Source organism: Phascolarctos cinereus, unplaced genomic scaffold (assembly GCF_003287225.1).
Source record: "Phascolarctos cinereus isolate Bilbo 61053 unplaced genomic scaffold, phaCin_HiC Scaffold_2;HRSCAF=192, whole genome shotgun sequence".
NCBI lineage: Eukaryota > Metazoa > Chordata > Mammalia > Diprotodontia > Phascolarctidae > Phascolarctos > Phascolarctos cinereus.
Genome location: NW_027555625.1, coordinates 208394830 through 208416020, shown reverse-complemented (window position 1 = coordinate 208416020; position 21191 = coordinate 208394830). Strand labels below are relative to the sequence as shown.

Sequence of the window (21191 nt, the reverse complement as noted above, 5' to 3'; positions counted from 1 at the left end):
TCGGAAAAGGTAACCACTTGCCTATGGTCACACAGCTAATAAGTGATGCTACTAGGATTTGAACTCAGCTCTTCTGACTCACAATATAGACAGTTTCATGAATGTGAAAATGCCCACACATTTTTCACTCAGAATTTTCATGAATGTCCTGATGGTTTAAGTGTGGTGCAATTTATTTGTTTTGGGAATATGGGAAATTGAGGGAAGTAGATGTCAGTTATTAAATTTAGAGAATCAAAGTAATTCAGTCATTTTCCATTCCCCAGACTGCAAAGTTGATTTGTCCTTTTTAATTGATGGGAGCTGGAGCATCGGCAAACGGCGTTTTCGAATCCAGAAGCAGTTCTTAAAGGACGTTAGCCAAGCTCTTGACATTGGCCCAGCTGGTCCACTCCTGGGTATTGTACAATATGGGTAAGTACGATTGCTAGCTCCAGAGTCATGGAGTCTGAGTACTTTGATACTGCTGGACAAATGATACCCAAGGACTTAACATTAAACATCTGTCCATATCAGTAGCTGATTTCTCAGGAGCAAACTAGTCAATCCATTGATTCATCGTCACTGGGTACGTAAAGATACAAATTAAAAGGGAACCACTCTTAAGGAGTTATTATATATGTGTATATATGTATATACACACATGTACGTATGTATGTATTTGTGTGGGTGTATGTGTATATGTATTAGATCTCTCCAAGTAGATTGTAAACTCCTTTTAGTGACACATTTTTGGTAGATTTTGTATTTTCTCACAGACCATTACATTCACACATAAGCACAGTGCTTACTACAAAGCTATAGTTCTGTGGTTGATTCAATCTATTGGCAAAACCACGTAAGCTGGGTCACAGAATAACAGAATCTCAAGGTTGGAAAGGACCTCATTGACCCTGTAGTCCAACCCACACTCAAAAAAGAATCTCCTCTAGAACAACTCTCACAAAGGGGCATCCACCCTTTGCTTGAAGACTTCCAGTGACAGGGGATGTGGGGATCCCACAACCTATTGAGTTAACCCATTCAACTTATGTGTGGCTCTAACTGTTGGTAAATCATAGAACTATAAAACATCAGAGCAGGAAAGCACTTTAAGGATTATTTAATCCAAGCCTCCTTTTTACAGATGAGAAAGCTAAGATCCAGAAGTTAAATCACATTAGGGATGACTTAGATTTAAATGTCTGTGAATGTTTTCATGCTATAACCTGACTAACTACACTGAAGTGTCACCTGGGTTGACATCCTTCGTATTTGGGTTAATGTGACATGATGGAGTAATAAAGCATCGTGTCGCTGTTTGTTTGGGATTTGGTATTTTTTACCTTTAATCTAGTGAAGTTACTTGAAATGTCTCAAAGTTACATTGTTATAGTTTGCTCCTCCAAGGTGAGATAGGTAAAATGAGACTTTAAGACAAAATGGTCCAGGTCTTGTAGTATGTTTTGAGTTGCTTGGAAAATTATGTATAAAAAATGCTTTATAACCCTCAAAGTGTTACAAAAATGTGCTTCAAAAGAGCCACGCGGAATGATGGTTTCTTTTTAAAGATAAGGTTTTTGGTATTAGCTTCCACCTGGAAGGTAGACTAACAGAATATTAAAGCTGAAATAAAAGAAATGGAAAGGATTTAGATAACAACTAGTTCAGCGCCTCACTTCCATTTTACAGATGAAGAAACTGAGGAGCACAGAGGGTATGACTTAACCAAGGTCATAAAGCTAGGAAATGGCAGAGATAAGATTCTGGCTGAGCTCAGTCTTCTGATTCTAAGTTCTTGGTTCTTCCAACTATCCCATGCTGCCTTTGAATTTGGGTTCTTGAGCTTTTTTTTATTGTGAATAAAGGTATAATTTCAAAGCAGGGATAATAAGGGAATAAGATGGAGCAGAGGACTTGGAAGCTATTTAATCCAACTCCCTCATTTTACAGATGAAGAACAGGAAGCAGAGAAAGTGATTCATATAGATTGTACCAAAAGTCTTATTGAAATTTTAAACTTCAATGAGGATCATGGATGCCCATGGTGATTGAAACCATTTGTAGCACACAAACCATCACTGGCCATATGCTCCTGCATATTTACATCCTGCTGCATGTCTTTCCTTTGCCTCTTGGGTCACTTGTAATTGAGGTTCTTCTGACATCATGGCACTCTATGTTGTTCAGCATGTAACATCACCAGAAGGATGATGGGATTACTAGCAATGAACTTTTGAGGCATCAAGTGATTTAGAATCATTGAAAGTACAGAACACTTTCCCAAATAAGATCCTTGTATTCAGTTCTGGGCCCACCAGACTGTTCATCTATAGCAGTTGTCTAAAATATGTTTTGATCAAGTTGCTTAACACGCATCTATTTCTTATCCCCCAATCTAATTTCATGCCACAATCAAAGCAATATGTATTGTTCATCTGCATTGTTTCTCCTCTTGGGATTACTAGTCCAATTTCTTTTGTGGTTTGTAATGTTGCAGGACTTAGTTCAACCAACACAAAGTTATCTGTAATTATGAGCATCTGGAGAACAGCCCTCTTATATTTAGACCATGTGGAGGAAGTTCTTCATGACCCTGGCAAACCCCTTTGGCAAGCTGAGGTCCCTCTGTTGGATGTCTCCCTTCATAGTGAGAGTCAACATACTGTTGATCAAAGTTATTTCTGTGGTTACATTTGTCACAGTCATGTGTGAGCAAGAGGTAATTTGCTGGGGAAGAGCCTTTCAGGTTCAATTTTGCTGTTTCAGGTCAAGTGCTTTTTTATTTCTTTTTGGGTAATAAACAAACAAAAGATAAAGTAGGGGCTTGTATTCTCTGTGCCTTTCAGACTTACTGTGGGACTACAGCAAACTGTTTGCAAAGATCTACCTTTCCCTTCTCATGCTTTCATCAAGAATATACTCAATTTGATGCACCATTATCAAAAATACTGCCTAGCCATGAGAAAGTTGGTATACCTGTTGTTTTCATCTCCTTGGTCACTTTTTTTTTTGGATAATAATAGGATTTTTTCCATTCTGTTGGAATTTCCCTCTCTTTGAGATGTATTAGGGGCAGCTAGTGGTGCAGTGGATAGAGCACTGGCCCTGGATTCAGGAGGACCTGAGTTCAAATCCGGCCTCAGACATGTAACACTTACTAGCTGTGTGACTTTGGGCAAGTCACTTAACCCCATTGCCTAACCCCCCCAAAAAAATTAGAGATGTATTGAAAATCATTCTTAGAGTACCCTTAAGATGTGTCACCTTCAGTATGGTTTTTCTTCTGTATGTATGTGGTCAGGTCTAACTGCTCTTCCCAAGTTTATTCTAAAATCCATTGCTGTTTCCTAGGGTTATGAGATGGGGGAGTCCAAAATGTAGAGGTTTCACTGTTGTGGCTAATGGGAAAATATCACTGGGAAAATATCACCAGAAAAATATTAGGAGATATGTTCCAGTTTACATCTATTTGTTCTCTACCCTCCCCCTTGCAGATTGTTCTATGAATGCTCTCAGGATGACCTATCTTCAGTAAACTTTGACATCAAGCTTTCTATCTATATGTTTTGCTTTCATGCCTCTCACTGCTGTGTGAGGCAATACTGCTATTCCACACACAACCTCTATTCAATTTAACAGACATTTAATTATCTACTACATCCTGTACCCTAGCTGGGTGCTGAGGATACAAAGGTGAATCCATGATAGTCCTTACTTTCACAAAGCCCTCAGGAGATGAGAACCTCACAAATAGAAATGCCACACAACATAACAAAGAGAGCTGGAAACAATGGAGAGGGGGAGAGAGAGAGAGAGAGAGAGAGAGAGAGAGAGAGAGAGAGAGAGAGAGAGGCAAAGAAAGAGAAAAAGAAAGAGAAAAGCAGAGAAACAAAGAGGAAAGCAGAGGAAAAAAAAAGAAAACCAGAGAGAAAAGCAGGGAGAGAGGGAAGCAAAGAAAAAGATAAAAAAAAGCAGAGAGAGAAGAAAAGCAGAAAAAAACAGAACAGCAAAGAAAGAGAAAAAAGAGAAAAGCAGATAAAAAGAGAGAGAGAAAAGAGAGAAAGGGGGGACAGAAGAAAAGGTTTCTTTTGGCTAGGAGGAACAGGAAAAGCTTCATAGACCAGGGCCTTGAATGATGGATAAAATTTCAACAGACAGAAATGGGCCATAGGGAGCCCAGGCACAGGGAATGGTGTAAGCAAAGGCAAGAAGACATTGAATAGAATAATTTGATTAGAAAGCAGAATGACTTTAGGTAAGTCACTTAACCTCGATGGGCCTTAGTTTCCTCATCTATAAAATGAAAGTTTGGACCAGATGGCCTCCAAGGTCCCTCCCTGCCCTAAATTTATGATTCTGTGATCCTAGAGAACATAAGAGAGATTGTGCTGGAGAGGAAGTTTGAGGATAGGTTTTAAAGGACCCTCAATGCTGGCATAACAACAGACATTTATTCAGCATTGACCCCATAAAAGACCCAGTGCAAGGTCCTAGGAATACAAAGAGAATGACGTGATCTGAGATCTTAAAGAGCTCACATTTGGGAGACCGGGGCAAAGGGGTGAAATACAACTTGTACAGGTACATAGGACTGGACCTACAATTTCATTGTTTTGAGCAACTCTGAGATATGGAAATGCCCCTTGCCAGGGCAGAACAGCACCTTCTCTGCAACTGACAGTCTTCCCAGAAGTAAAGTGACTGGCCTAGAGTCCCTCAGCCAGTAATACTATCAGAGGCAGGCCTTGAATCCAGGACTTTATGACTCCAAGGACAGTTCTCTACCTACTAGACCACTCTGCCACTTGTGTATATACTTAAGTGTAATCAAAGGTAGAGAATGATGAGGATGAAGGAGATTCTAACAAAGTGCTCTAGGAAAAAGGAAGAGGAAAACTCTCAGTTGACAGAGTGAGGAGATCAGAGAAGGCTTCATGGAGGAAGTGGCATCTAAGCCGAACCTTGACAAAATTCTCAAAATTCTGAGAAGTAGAGATGAGGTTGGAGTGCCTTCCAGAGGAAGGCAAGAGGGGCAGAATGACCTCCTTTGAAAAAATGCAGGAGGGTTGGAGGCAGCATGCTAGGGTCAGGGGACAGTCATGGACTATCTAGCTTAACTGGGACTTAGAGTACATGGAGGAAACTAATGTGAAATAAGGCTGAAAAGCTAGGCTGGAGCCAGGGTGTGGAAGGTCTAAGGAGTGTGGGTTTTATTCTATAGGCATTGGGGAATGATTGAAGGTTTTTATATAAAAATAACAGATTGCTCCAAATGCCAGCTTACATTTCTTCTCATCAAGACACCTATTTTGAGAGCTTCAAATTGAAAGAGGAAAGGGTTTCTATGCTCTTTCAGTCATTTTTTTTTCTTTTTCAAAATGTCAGCCTATTTTATTTAATGTGTTATTTTTGAAAACAGCAAACTGAAAGCAGACTTATATAAAAATGAAATATAAGCACCTTAATGCCAGATGTCCCAAGCCCATTTTATACGGAGGACAAAGACTGGTGTGTTATCTAACTTTAGAAATAGTTGGGTTTTTTTTCTTTATAAGCCTGCATGCAGCAATTTTATAGCATAATATGAAAATAAAGTGATAAACATGTCAAGCAAGTGAGGAATGGAGTGAGCATAGAGCATAGGGTTGATGGGAACATTGATTGGTGAAAAACAGCCGAGAGAGGAAAGGATCCTACAAACATTTCCCTTTCCCTGTTTTTCTAATGTGATCAATATCAACAGAAAAGAGCTAACCCTAATCCCATCCAACAACAATTTTTTAGAAGCATTTCAATCAGTGCCTTAATATCCAGTATCATGATTAATGTGAAATCCAGAGAGACAAAGGCATGTTTGTTTTTCCTTGTCTTAAGCACTTTGAAAGTGAATTTGTCAGCATCAGGGAGCATGATGAGCTTAGCACGTGGCCTGGAACACAGTTGGCATTTAATACATGCTTATTGATTGACTGATTGATGTTCTCCCAACTTACTGCTCTGTCTCCAACCTCCATGCCTTTATCCAGACTGTACTCCTCCCTTGCCTGGAATGCACTCCTTTCTCACTTCTGCATCTTAGAATCTTTAGCTTCTTTCAAGGCTTAGTTCAGGTGCCATCTCCCTCCCTTGTTCTTTTTCTTCTTGGTTCTCTCTTTCTCTCTCTAGCTTTCTGCCTCTTTGTCTCTCTCAGTCTCTCTCTGTCTCTCTCTCTCTCTCTCTGTCTTTGTCTCTGTCTCTCTCAAGTCTTCATGGGTATACTTAACTGTTTACATGTTCTATCCCTCCCCGGTAGAATGTCCGCTCCTTAAAGGCTAGGACTGTTTTTGTTTTGTCTTTGTACATACTTGTTGGGTTGGGTTAGATTGGAATGGATGATGTAACAGAAGGGACTGAACTAAGAGACAAGAAAACTGGGATTTTGTCCTTTATCTGCTACTAACTTGATATTGTGATCTAATCTCTCTGGGCCTCAGTGTCCTCATCTGACACGTTTGAGCTAAATGAAGCCCTGTCCAGTGCTTAACACTCTAGGATTCTATGCACAGTAGGGATTCATTCCATCAGTGAGTACTGTTTGGCTGCGATTAAATGTTTTCTGGTCTTTCCAGCACAGGACTATGATCATTCTCCCCTAATGATGAGATGATGGGGTACAGTTGGGTCAGACATCTAATCACTGAAATGCTGGTTACAAAACGTATTGCAAAGGGGGCAGCTAGAGTTGTCTCTGGTAAAAGAAAAAGCAATTCCTTCTTCCCACTGGGAATGCAGAGACTAGAAGAGAGAAGAATTTATCTAACTGAAATTGCTTTTGAAGCCTGGGCCCTACTCTGGATAGCCTCCTTGTTCATGTTCTTCATCAGATGTAGCTTACCCTCACAGCATCCTTGAACTGGCCAAGAAAGAAAATGATGTTGGTCAGTCATTTTAGTTGTGTCCAACTCTTTGTGAATCCATTTGCTGTTTTCTTGGCAAAGATACTGGAGTGTTTTGCCATTTCCTTCTCCAGCTCATTTTAGAGATGAGGAACTGAGGCAAACAGGGTTAAATGACTTGCCCAGGGTCACACAGCTACTAAATGTCTGAGGTCAAATTTGAACTCAAGAAGGCAAGTCTTCCTGACTCCAGGCCCAGCTCTATCCACTGTGCCACCTAGAGGTCAAAGGGAAAAAATTTCAATTTACTATTTATGTAGCATTTTACTTTTGCAAAGCACTTTGCTTACGTTCTTTCATTGAGTCCTACCACAACCCTATGAAGGAAGAAGAACAAATATGAGCCCCATTGTAGAGATGAGAAAACTGAGGTTCAAAAAGTTAAGGGATTTACCTAAAGTCACACAACTGCTAGTACGTGATCATGTGGGAACATGAGCCCAGGTCTCCTAAACTGGCCCATGTTAATTCTTCTTAAATGCCAGTGCTTCAATCAGAGAGATGCATATTGATCAATCGCAAGCAATTATTAAGCTCCTCACAGATGCCAAGCATTGTGCTAAATGATGGGTATACGAAGACAAAAGCCATCAAGGAGCTTACATTCTAGTAGGAAACTACAACACGTGCACAGCCTAACAGATGTACTTCTAGAGCACGTGTGTGTGTGTGTGTGTGTGTGTGTGTGTATTTTTAAAGAAAGGTATATAGCTGGTCAAAAATCCAATGTCTGGACAAGCTCTCCTTGTTTATGCCGAGTTCTGCTACAATCTGTGTTTCAGTCTCACCTGTGACACATGTTGCCTGTGTGACCCTGGATAAATCACTTCCTTCCTCAGGCCTCTGAGCTCCCCTCTGACACTCCACAGGTCACAGACAGTGATGACTGGCATTGAGAGAGGGAGTTTCCTAATCCCCCCCTCCATTACCTTGTATACATACTCTAGGAATGGTCATTCAAGTGACAGCATGGTGCAGTAGAAACAGGCTTGAATGTGGGGTCAGAGGTTGTTGTTGTTTACTTGTTTTCAGTTGTGTTTGACTCTTTGTGACTCTATTTGGGATTTTTTTGGCAAAAATACTGTAATGACTTTACCATTTCCTTCTCCCGCTCCTTTTACAGATGAGGAAACTGAGGCAAACAGGGTTAAGTGACTTGCCCAGGGTCACACAGCTAGTAAATGTCTGAGGTCAGATTTAAACTCAGGTCTTTCTGACTGCAGGCCCAGCAATTTATTCACTGTGCAGAGGGCCTGCCTCTCATACTCTGTGTGTGAAATTGATCAAGTCATTTAATTTCCCTGGGCTTATAGCACCAACCTCTTATGACTTTAAGTGTGTTTAGAGCATCAAAGACTTAAAGCTGGAAAAGACATTGGAAGTCATCTAATCCAAGCCCCTCATTTCACAGATGAAGAAACCAAGGCCCAGACTTCCCCAAAGTCACACAGGTAGACATCATCCAAATAGTACCTGAAGAGACCTCAGAAGTCATCAAAGCCAACCCTGTGGTGTTACAGATGAGGAAACTGAGGTCCTAACAGAGGAAGTGACTTTCCCAAGCTAAATGCATGACCGATCAATGACATAAGAAGTCTTTATCTTGGGGACAACCCCTTCAAATATCAAACAAGACTAATATCAAAGCCCAGGACAAGCTAGAGCTTCTCACCTTCTGCTGGGATGAGCCGATATTGAAGTTTAAATGGCTAGTTCTACTACCAGGCAGAGGGTCTCCTTCCTCTGCTGGGACAAAAGTCCTGACGGCCCACACCCTTTATCTGTGTCATACACAACAACAACCACAACAACACTTCAGAATTAAAATTGCATAGCTTATGTATATGTAATTGCATTTAATAGGAGCTGGAACACTTGGAGATACATGTAAAAAGCTAAATGACAGACAGGCTGGAACAAGCAGCTATTAGATGAATTTAGCCAGTGTAATGAGTAAGGTCACCAAGGGCTGAGGGCTTAGGAGTTCGAGCCTGAATCCACAGGTATTAAAAGCTGCCAAGACTCTAAATCTTAAAAATGGTCTCTTTTTAGATCACAGTTTCAGCCTACATTGAATATAATTGCACGTCTTATACTTTGTGATCGGTAATGAGATATGTTTGGAAAAACAGCAAAATGTTGATTTTTCCATTTAAAAAAAATTACACTTTTCTGACCCCATGGTTACATTACACAGCACCTCTATTCTTTATTGAAAGTCTCCTCTCCAAGCCAGGCCATAATACTTTCATTCTTTTGGAAGAATATCTTAGTTCTACCCTCCACTCATGGTAGCCAAGGACATTCATACGACATAAACCATTCTTTGGAGTTGTTTGTGGGGAGGGCTGGCTATCCTTATTTTTTAAATGCAGAGTTTTAGAATGTTGAAACTGGAATAGAGCTTTAGCAGGCATTGGATCCAGCCCACAGATAAGGAAACTGAGGCTGAAAAAGGAAGAATGTATTCCCTCAGGTCATACCGTGTGTGCATCAGGGACAGAACTGTGATTGGAAACCAGGTCTCCAGACTCCTAGATGAATATTCTTTCCACACAGGCTGCCTCCTCCCTCTGCCCATCTGTGAAGGAAGTCTGTTCAATGACTCTGGTCGATGCAAATCCTGTAGACACACACACACACACACAAAATCCTAGAGCTGGAAGGCACCCTAAAGATTACCTCGTCCAAAGCCCTCATTTCACAGCTGAAGAATGTGTGTATTTTCCATGGAGTTGATGGATAGATAATAGAGTGGATAGAAGAAGAATCAGTGGCAGGGTTGATAAGGAAAGCTTTCATGTCTAAGCCAATGTTGATAAGGAAAGCTTTCATGTCCCATTGTCTTAGACATGTCATGAACACATGAAGAAAATCACTAGGTATCTGGGGGTGAGGGGAGGAGGATATGAGAGAGGGAACTTTTCTCTGTGCAGAAAGGAGGCATTATCTGGGCAAAGCCCCACATATAACAAACACAGAACCAAAGGAGAGATATGAAAAACAGTCCCCACCACACTCTGTGGCAGAGGTGACAGGCCCACAGATACAGAATATGGGAATGCTAGAGAGTTTGGCTTTAGGATATTAAGGTAGATAATGCTTCTATTTGGGCTTCAAGTTGGCTCTGTATATTCCAACTACTCCTTTGGAAGGAAATCTTTGATATTTCTAGAAAAGATAATCTGGAATGACTTTTAACAACTCATAAAATTACATGTTAAAATAAAACTATCATCTTGTTTAAGGGGGGAAAAAAACCAGTAGCATATCCCTTTCATTATCCTTTAAAAATAATTCCTGTCTCCAGTTAAAGTCCCACCTGCCACATGGGGTCATACACTACCAGTGCCTCCCTGTTTGAGAAAAAAATGAGCATGAATTCTATCTCATGGACAGAATAACTTCAATGTAGCTGAGAAAGGCCAACAAGAAATCTGTGGGTCTATTAGTTGGGAGCCAGTAATCCAATCTCATTGTGCAAGCATTGGTTAAACACCTTGTATATTCAATGCACAACACTAGGTACTGGGAATACCAAGACGAAACAAAAAACAGTCATTGACCTTGGGGAGTTTTCATTCTTCTGGGAAGATGCATCTTGTTAAGCAGATATGTATGTATGTTATTATTTGAGGAAAGAGAAAGTACTAGCTAGGGAGCTCAGGAAGGTATCCCGCTCCATTGAGCCTTGAAGGGCTCTGGGGCAGAGATAAGAAGAGAGATTATTCAAAGACTGAGTAAAGCCAGGCAAAGGCTCCAAGGTGTGTTTGGAAAAGACCAAATAGGCTAATTGGGCTGGAACAAAAAGTGTATGAATTGGAATAACATGGAAAAAATCTAGAAAGTAAACTGGTTCCAGATCATGCAGGACTCTAAAGCAGAAGAGTTGTATTTTATCCTAGAGAGAAGGGGAACCACTAAAGGTTATTGAGCAGAGGAACAACATAGAATTGTGTTTGGGGAGAAAGATACAACAAACCAGGAATCCACTTAGGAGACTGGTGCAACATGCAGACAAAAGGTGATGAGGAGACAGCCACATAAGTGGCTAGATGAGAGCCAGTTGGATGAAATAGTTGTGGAGGCACAAACAATAATTCTTAGCAAATGATTCCATATATAAATATATATATATATTATATATATATATATATGCATTTATATGTATGTGTGTGTATATATATATGTATATGGTGTGGGAGAGAAGGAAGAATCAAGGATGACTTTAACTAAGCTTGTAAAACTAGGTGACTGGAAGCATGGTGTTGTCTCCAACAGAAACAGAGTAGTTTGTAAGAGGAGGAGGAGGAAGACTGAATGGATAGATAATGAATTCTATTTTGAATACATTGTTTTGAGATGCCTATAGAACATAAAATCAGAGATGTCCAAAAATCAGTCAGTCAACAAGCATTTATTAAATGCCTATTGTAAGCCAAGGCAGTGTGCTAAGTGCTTGACATATAAGAAATTACAGTATGCTTAAAGAAACTGTAGACAACAAAACGATATCAGTATTAAACATGTACTCCAAATAGCATAGCACCTAAATTATAAAGAAAAAATTAACTAAATTATGACAACAAAAAACTAAACCACAGATACTTAGACAATAATAGGAAGGAGACTTTAATTTCCTTTCTCTAACACAAAGATAAACAAATGGGAAAATGTGGAATTGAACAAACTATTAAAAAATTTAGAGCTAAAAGAATCATGGTGTCTTGTGAATGGAAGCCTATTTCTTAGTACCGCATGGCACTTTTGCAAACATTTACAATTTATTAGAGCACAGAGAAATTGAAAATAAATATAAAAAGTTAGGATGTCTATACATCCTTTATAGTCCAAAAAGCAATAAAAATAGTAATCAGTTAATAAACAAAAGACACACAAAAAACCACAGATCTTAATGTAAACTCAATAATGAAATACTAACTAACAGGTTAGTCAAAGAACAAATCATAGGAACAATAATTATGTTATAGAGAGTGATGATAAGACAACAAACTAAAATTTCTGTGATGGAGCTAAATTAATCCTTAGAGAAAAAATATATCACTAAAAACATACATTGACAAAGTAGAAAAAGAAATGAATGAATTTAATAAGTATTTTTAAAAATAGAAACTCAAGTGGGCAGAGCCAGCGGAGTAAAAGCAGGCATTAGTTTGAGCTCTCCCCCAAACCACTCCAAATACTTGTAAAAAATGTCTCTAAATAAATTCTAGAGCAGCAGAACCCACAAAAAGACAGAGTGAAACAAATTTCCAGTCCAAGACAGCCTGGATGGTCTATGGGAAGGGTCTGTTGTCCCAGGCTGGGAGAGGAACGCAGTTCAGCATGGGTCACACAGGCAAAGATGGGACCTCAGCAAACCTGGAGCAGGCCTCAGGGGACTGAATCAATGGGAGCTGTGGCAGTTTCCAGACTTCTCGACTCACAAATGCCAAAGACAACTTAGAAGGTCAGTGGGAAAGGTCTGTCTGACTTGGGTGAGAAAGAGAGAGGAGCGCAGTCCAGCCCTGTTCCCTAGTACAGCCCCACGGTGTGGCAGCCACAGCAACAGCAGTTGCTTCCAGAACTCTTGGCCCACAGACAGTGGGGCTATCAAGCTGCTGATCAGAGGGGGATTACAGGGATCTTTTTGTTGGTGCTGAGGCAGGCAGAATTCTCTGCCTTGCCCATGCTTAGATCTGGGTCCCAGTCTTAGGTGGCAGTCCTGGGGTGAGGAAAAGCACTGGCATAGCAGAGCTTGTGGCAGCAGAGAAGAGAGAACCCTCCTGTCATTTCCAAGGCAGAAAAGAGTGCTTGTGGTCACTCACAGACCATAGCACAAGCCAGGAGATGAGTAAACACCTCTCCTTAGATCATGCCACCTTAGAATAACTGAATATTTACAGGTCCCTAGAAGTATCTCTGAAAACAGCTGCACAAAACATCTGAAGCTTGGGACAGTACACCCTCCACAATGGAAGCAAAACCTACCTTAACAAAAAGTTAAAAAGTCAAGTGACTGACTAGGAAGATGAGCAAACAGAGGAGAAAAGCTCAGACTATAGAATCCTTGATGACAAGGAAGATCAAGGCATACAACCAGAAGAAGACAACAAAGTCAGGGCTCCTACATCCAAAGCCCCCTAGAAAAATATGAGTTGGTCTCAGGCCATGGAAGAGCTCAAAAAAGATTTTGAAAACCCAGTAAGAGAAGTAGAGGAAAAATTGGAAAGAGAAATGAGAGTGATGCAAGAAAATCATGAAAAACAAGTCAACAGCTTGCTAAAGGAGACCCAAAAAAATGCTAGAACAAATGGCAAAAGATGTCCAAAAAGCCAATGAGGAGAAGAATGCCTTAAAAAGCAGAATTGGCCAAATGGAAAAGGAGATCCCAAAGCTCACTGAGGAAAATAATTCCTTAAAAATTAAAATGGAGCAAATGGAAGGTAATGACTCTATGAGAAATCAAGAAATTATAAAACAAAACCAAAAGATTGAAAAAATAGAAGACAATGTAAAATATCTCATTAGAAAAACAACTGACCTGGAAAACAGATCCAGGAGAGATAACTTAAAAATTATTGGACTACCTGAAAGCCATGATCAAAAAAAGAGCCTAGACATCATCTTTCAAGAAATTATCAAGGAAAACTGCCCTGATATTTTCAAACCAGAGGGTAAGATAGAAATGGAAAGAATCCACTGATCACCTCCTGAAAGAGATCCCAAAAGGAAAGCTCCCGGGAATATTATAGCCAAATTCCAAAGTTCCCAGCTTAAGAAGAAAGTATTGCAAACAGCTAGAAAGAAACAATTCAAGTATTGTGGAAACACAATCAGGATAACACAATATTTAACAGCTTCTAAATTAAGGGATCAGAGGGCTTGGAATATGATATTCCAGAGGTCAAAAGAGCTAGGATTAAAACCAAGAATCACCTACCCAGCAAAACTGAGTGTAATCAATGAGGGGAAAAAATTGATATTTAGTGACATAGAGGAATTTAATGCATTCTTGAAAAGCCAGAGCTAAACAGAAAAATTAACTTTCAAATACAAGACTCAAGAGAAGCATGAAAAGGTAAATAGGAAAGAGAACTCATAAGGGATTTATTAAGTTGAACTGTTTACATTCCTGCATGGAAAGATGATATTTTTAACTCATAAGACTTTTCTCATTATTAGGGTAGTTGGAGGGAATATATAAAGACAGAGGGCTTTGGGTGAGTTGAATATGAAGGGATGATATCTAAAAAAAAGAAAATTAAGGGGTGAGAGAGGAATGTACTGGAAGAAGGAGAAAGGGAGAGGTAGAATGGGGTAAATTATCTCCCATAAAAGAGGTAAGAAAAAGCTTTTACAGTGGAGGGGAAAAAAGGGGGAGGTAAGAAGGAATGAGTGTGCAGGCACTGTGTTAAGTGCTGGAGATACAAAGAAAGGCAAAAGACAGTCTGTACTTTCAAGGAGCTCACAGTCACAGGAACAGCTAGCAGCCTACTAAAATGGTCCCAATTCTGTAGTTGTTCAAATGGTCCTAACTAAAACTAATTGTGGAAGTTTAAATTTCCCTATTTAATTTCATCAATTCATAGTTCTATTTTATGAATGACAACTTGCAAAGTGGAAAGAACAGTGGACTAAGAGACTGATGGCCTAGTTTCATTTTGTCCCTAACTAGTTGTATGACCTTAGGGAAAATTAAATAACCTTTCTGGGTTTCAGCTCTTTCACTTGTCAAATGAGGAGACTGAAAGATGATCTCTAAAGGCCTTTTTAGCTCTGTGAATGCATGTGATCATTTTGAATCTTTATTATTTCCTATGCTATTAGCTGTCCCTTGTGTCACCTAAAGATGAATAAGCATCGTTTCTTGATGCATTTCTTCAGTCTTCAATCTGATCATGGACATAAAATGACCTTAGAGGCAATGCTCTCCAACCTCCTCCCACTTTGCTGATGAGGAAATTGAGGCCCAGAGAGGTTAAGTGGTATGCCCATAACTGCATAGGTAATATATGACAGACATGGAATTTAAGCCCAAGTCCAAAGTCTAACATTCTTTACATCATATCATCCTGCCCTCATCTCTAAAATGAAAAGGTTTATTAAACAATCATTAAATTTTCATCCAACTTGGACTTTCCGTGACTCCATCACTTTATTGTCCCTAGTAAGCTATAGAATAGAGAGAACAGTCCATACAAATTTTCACCTTCCTTACTGCTGGGGAAGTGGTCTTGTGTTTGAGGCAGCCAACTCATGCATAAAATAAACATAGCACATACTCTGTGAGTCATCACATCAATTCCCTTTACAACCATATTGCTTGAGTTTCTAGTTATTAGTAGCCCTTCTGGAAACTGTGCATTTAAGGTAATCTCAAGGGAGATTTTTTTTTTTGGTTAGAAATTGTTCATTCCCTTTTTCTACTACCACTGAATGGTAACAGTGAGCAAAGGTGTCGATCACTGTAAAGTGTCAATCACTCTAAGGTATCAATCAGTCTGACTCTTCTATTCCTAGACAACTCAGATAAGATTTAACATATTCCTTCACATACTTCACAAATAATACTGGGTGGATGGGCTAGCTGGTGAAGAGGTGTGAAGTCACTTTATTCCCTCCTTCCCCTGGACTCACTCCTCCCTTGGGATGTGACTTTCCAACTACTCCCTTCTGGGGGATATAATTTTCTTTCATACTCAGCAGAACAGCCAAAGGAATTTTGCCTATTTCATCCCAGCTAGTCACTAACTGAAGCAATTACTGACTGTCTTTAATCCTAGGGGAATCACCCCAGTGAATGCAATGAGAAATTGTTAAAAAATCAATAAATTCTCTCTTTCCCTTAGAATGCAAACCTCCAACTAGCTGATATCAGCAAAACAGTAAAGTCTCAGTCCCTTTCAGGTTTCCCAATTAGCCACCCCTTAATCCTACATCCAAGTACTTGTATGCATAATTAACCATGGTTTTAAAGGTAAAGGAATTAAGGCAAAATATAGTTTTAAGATTCCGAACACCTTAGTCAGCCACTAAGAGGGCAGACAGCACTTCTTCCCAGGAACTGTGAGGCCAGGGAGAAGTTGAATAAGAACCAAATGAGAAAGGGAGAGCTTTCTTCTGCAGGCTAGAATGAAGCTCCTCATTAACACACATCCATTGTCTTTGCTGAAATCATTGTCCTGCCTCACAAAAGGTCCTCGTCTTGATGTGCTATGCTACAATCACCCTAGCCATCTTCCTCTCACCATTGCGCTCCCGTGCAAGGTCAGTTCTCATGTGGACGCATGCTCTTTGCATGACCATCCTAAATCTCTCTGACTACAGTCTCTTAGGATTAGCTGCCTTGCCATTCTAGCAATCCAGTGCTCCCTCAAGGCCATAACTTCTCTCCCAATCCCAACCGAGGGAACTTTCTCATACCCTCAGAAACCATTGAGAACTGGGAGAAACTGAAGACAAAAGTGCCTGCACCCCATTCATCTCTGACCTCTATTCCCAGCAATCTCTGTAAAGGGTCACCCCACAATGTTCTCACCTGTTTCTATGGTGATAATCCTCTGATAAGCTACCAGAGACACAGAAAAGAAACGTTTCACTACTGAAGGCCTTGGCACTGCGGAATAGTTCAACATTAGAAAAGAAATGGTTTTATCCATAGAAATGGCACGAAACAAGCATTGCCATATGCCTTGCTGCCAACACCCTGTGTTCTACTGAGCCTTCCTATGTGCCCTGATGATGAACCCTTCTATATCCTTGTCTTCCCCTATTAGAATGTGAGCTCCTTAAGAAAAGGAACTATCTGGCTTTTCTATTTGCATCTTTTTTCTATTTTTTTTCCTCTTAGCACAGCTCTTTGCATATAGTAAGCATTTGACAAATGCTTTTTCATTAATTCAGGCATTTAATTCTGCTGAGCTCTGCCTTGGCCAGAACATATTTGGAACATTGTAAGCAGGTCTGGGAGCCATACTTTTGGAAGGACATTGACAAGCTGGGGAGCATACAGAGGAAAGTGACTAAGATAGCCAAGAGCCAAGCTCATGCCATGTGATGATCACTTAAAGCAGTTGGGAAACCAAACAGATGTACCTCAGGAAGACCCCACTCCCCTGTGAAACATTTAATCTTTTTTGCCATCCCTAAACTGCTCTGATTCATGAAATAATAACAGACCCAGAAGATTCACTTAGAAAATTGGTGAAAGCTTACTGGAAGATGTGCTAAGTCTTAGGAGTAGCATTTCACAGGACAATCATGGGAAACCATAGTGGTACAGCAGAGAGGATGCAGGATTTGAATATATTAAAGTTCCAACTTTTCTACTTACTATGTGACCTTGGTCAGAGTCACTTCACTTTCCTGGCCTCAATTTTTTTCATCTATAAAATAAAGGGATTGGATTATGACCTCTGAGGTCCTTTCCACTTTTGAATCTATGAACCTATGAAATGCAAATATGTAGCCTGGAGAACAGAAGACTTACAGGGGCCATGATAACTGTCTTGGCTATGTCAAGGTATATCTTCTATTCTGTTTCCATCTCTACTTCTCAGAGACCTGGACTTCCATCAAGGCTCAATTTAGGTGCCAACCTCTGAGAAGCCTGTGATTCCATAATTGTTAACATTCTCTCCCAGATCAAGTTGCCTTGTGTTATACTTATTTATGTGCATATCATTTCCCACCTCACCCTGTCACAGTAAAACACAGGTTTCATAAGGGCAGGAAGTCTTTCATTCTTTCCCAGCAAGATGCCTTTCATATAGGAAGTGCGTAATCACTGTTTGTAAAATTGAATGAAGCAATAGAATGTATTATAAGAATCACCATCAACTTTATAATCCCTGGGCCTAGTACATAACAGGCACTTAATTTTTTTTTAATTGAGCAGTAAAAAGTGTTATAAGAAGTCAAATTAAGTCAAGAAGTATTTATTAAACATATATTGTGTGCCAGATATTGTGCTAAGGGCTGGGAATATAAATACATGCTGAAATAAAGACAGTCCCTTCTCTCAAAGAGCTTACATTCTAATAGGGGAAGATAATATATAAAAGGAATCTGAAAGTTAAAAGAAATGGGGGGTTAGACAGGACAGAGCGTTAAGGAGAGAGGGCAGAGAAGGTATAGTAGAGAATATCTAGAGGGTCAGCGATGGACAGGGAAAAAGAATAAAGACATGGCTGGCCTAGGTACTTTCCTTAAAAATGGAGGTTCTGGGAGGAACTGATCAATCAGAGCAAAGGTTTGCAGTGGCAGAGTATACTTCTAGTATGAGAGGGCCAGATTTGAAATAAACATTCAGGGTGAGTGCCATGAGTCCCTTTATATTTCCAATGCCTTGAACCTAGTAGGCACCAAAAGTTTGTTTAACTGAATAGTAGGATGTATTATAGAATCATGACCTTTGTAATCTATTGTGCCTTGCATATAATAAGAGTTAAATGAATTCCTGTTAGACCAAACCATAATTTAATGGCTGCCAGTGGTTTTAAGTAGCTTCTACTTACTCTGTGTGCTCATGAGTCTGAAATAATTTCTCATTTCCCTTTTCCATCAAAGGCACTGTTCAGTTTCTCCAGCGGAAGCACATTTTCCTACTAAGTTTTGTTTCTTGCTCTAACACAGAGACAACCCTTCCATGGAATTTAACCTCAAGACTCATTCGGATTCCAGGGATCTGAAGGCAGCCATAGAGAAAATTTCCCAGAAAGGCGGGCTTTCCAATGTGGGTATGTGGTCTATGGTTAGTGTAATTGTAACTTTCTAGTTACAAAAGAGATTTTTCTCTTCAGTTTCCTCATGCTTTTCTGTTTAGGAGATGATGGAGGTAAGGAAGAGGCTCAGGTGGGAGGATGGAATAGTAATCCATAAAGGAATCACTCCTTTCCTGCCCCCATCATTCATCCAAATATATCTCCTTTAATTCTAAATTTTGACCACTACTTCAGTGGACCAATGCATGGGTCATTTCAGTGTCTATTCTGTAGGGATCATGCATCCCCCAGTTCCACCCAGGGTGATGATCTTCAGGAGAAGAAAGGATTTGAGATTGGGTATTTTTGTTTCAGTCTCTGATTGTTTTAAAAGTTTAGCAGTGTTTGTCCCCAACAAACTTAATCCTTTCACCATTCTATCCACTGACTACCCTCTGCCCTTATTGTCCTGGGATGATTCTAGGTCCCACATCTTACTCTGAGTTTACCTCATGGGAAGGCACCAGGTGAATATTCTGGTACCAATAAATTTTTATAACTACAGGGAAATCTCATTCACTACAACTTCAGTAATTCCATATTTGTGACAATTTGGACACAGGCTGGGAGAAAAGAGATAGTCTGGAAGAGTATGAAGACTTGAAGTCAGGAGGCTTGGATTTGAGGCCCTGGTCTTGTCACTAACTTGCTGTGGGACTTTGGACAAGTCTTTTTACTGCCTTGGGTCTCAGTGTCCTCATTTGTTAGGTGAGGAAGCTGAGATAAGTCATCTCAATGGATCCTTCTAAATTTTACAGCCTATGATTTAAGAGCCAGGAGAAAGATTCCCCAGCTAGTTGGATCCTCATCAATTGGGTTTTAATGGACCTAGAATCATAGAATGTCAGCTAGAGGGAACTTTAGGAAGCTAATCCAAACTTTTCATTCTACTAATGAGCAAACTAAGGCCTAGAGATGGGAAGCAACTTTCCAAATAGTTGTTAGTTCTGCCAGGGCCTCTCCTGCCACTACTTCTCTATTAATTCCAAATTAGTAAGTTATGATCCGGTTACTTGGATACATTAAGGATCTGCAGTGTTGTCAGTAGGGCAATGCCACTGCTTGTCACAAATCAACTTCCTAGAGAGTTGCTTAGATTCACAATAAAATGATTTACCCAGAGTTATACAGCTAGTTAGCATCAGAGATAGAATTTAAACCCTGGTATTCCTGATCCAAGCCAAGCTTTCTATGCATTATGTCATGCTTGTTTGATTACTGCTTATGAAAGTACTTTATACAAACCACTGCTTCCTTATATGAGATAATAATTATAAAGCACTTAGCACAATGCCTGACACATAGAAACACTGTATACATGTCAGTTATCATCATCATCATGATTATTGTTATTATAATTATTACAGGGCGGGCACTTTCTTTTGTTACCAAAAACTTCTTTTCCAATGCCAATGGAAACAGAGGGGGAGCCCCCAATGTGGCCATAGTGATGGTGGATGGTTGGCCCACAGACAAGGTGGAGGAGGCCTCAAGACTCGCCAGAGAATCCGGAATCAACATTTTTTTCATCACCATTGAAGGTGCTGTTGAAAATGAGAAGCAGAATGTGATAGAACCCAACTTCGTGAACAAGGTATTTGCCCAGAAAATAAATCTAAATTTCCCATGCACTTGTGTACTTCCAACAGGAACAATGGGGCTTAGCATTTTGTTTCAGTTCTTGGGGCATGTATTTTGAACCAGATGAAACTCTGACAATTCTGTCTTCTAAGGAAGTTATGGGGAACTCCCCTAGTACTGCAGACCTCCTACAAAGTAGTCAACTCATAAACATTTCATATATGGAAAAATACTCCTTAGTTGGAATAGAATGGAGCAGAGAGGCCAAAGGGGAATGTCCACATATGGACACCTAGACTCTCTATTGAGATCAAGGCCTCTCTGGGGGATACACACCCCAGCGCACACAATGTCTTCCATATAATGGGCAGCAAGATCTAAAGAAGGTGTGCACCAATAAAACAAATGTACCTTAGGTGAAAATTATGTTGGTAAAGAAATACATACATACATGAGTTTTTTATCATTGTTAATCATAGTTTGCATTTGTATAGCATTTTCATCATTCAAGCAACTAAGGGCAGCTGGGTGGCACAATGGATAGAGGGTTGGACTTAGTGCCAGGAAGATCTGAATTCAAATCCTGACTTAGACACCAGTTATGTAACTAACCTTAAATAAGTCTCTCAGCTTCCATTTCACATCTTCAAAATGGGGATAAAAATAGCTCCCAAGACTGTTGTAAGTATCAAATGAAGTAACACATAAAGCAATTTGCAAGTGTTGAAGCAGTAGCTATTACTATTATTTATTAAGCACTTACTATGTGCCAGGCCCTACTTTAAGTTCTAGGAATACAAAGACAAAAACAAACAATCCTGCCTTATGGGAATTAATGGATTATAGAGGAAAAGAGCCCCCCCACATCAAAGTAAATTCTAAGTATGTATGAGATGGAGGTGAGGAGGGAGTGGATTCTTGGCATGGG

General features: G+C 39.9%; 1 protein-coding gene across 1 annotated transcript in view; it reads left to right on the top strand.

Annotated features, from left to right (window-relative positions):
- VIT (vitrin) overlaps nucleotides 1–21191 on the top strand; it is a 149231-nt gene that overhangs the window by 116399 nt on the left and 11641 nt on the right. The window contains exons 12-14 of the mRNA XM_078149774.1: nucleotides 267–414; nucleotides 18555–18658; nucleotides 20050–20276. Of these exons, the coding sequence (XP_078005900.1) occupies nucleotides 267–414; nucleotides 18555–18658; nucleotides 20050–20276 (479 nt within the window). The remainder of the gene's footprint in view (nucleotides 1–266; nucleotides 415–18554; nucleotides 18659–20049; nucleotides 20277–21191) is intronic.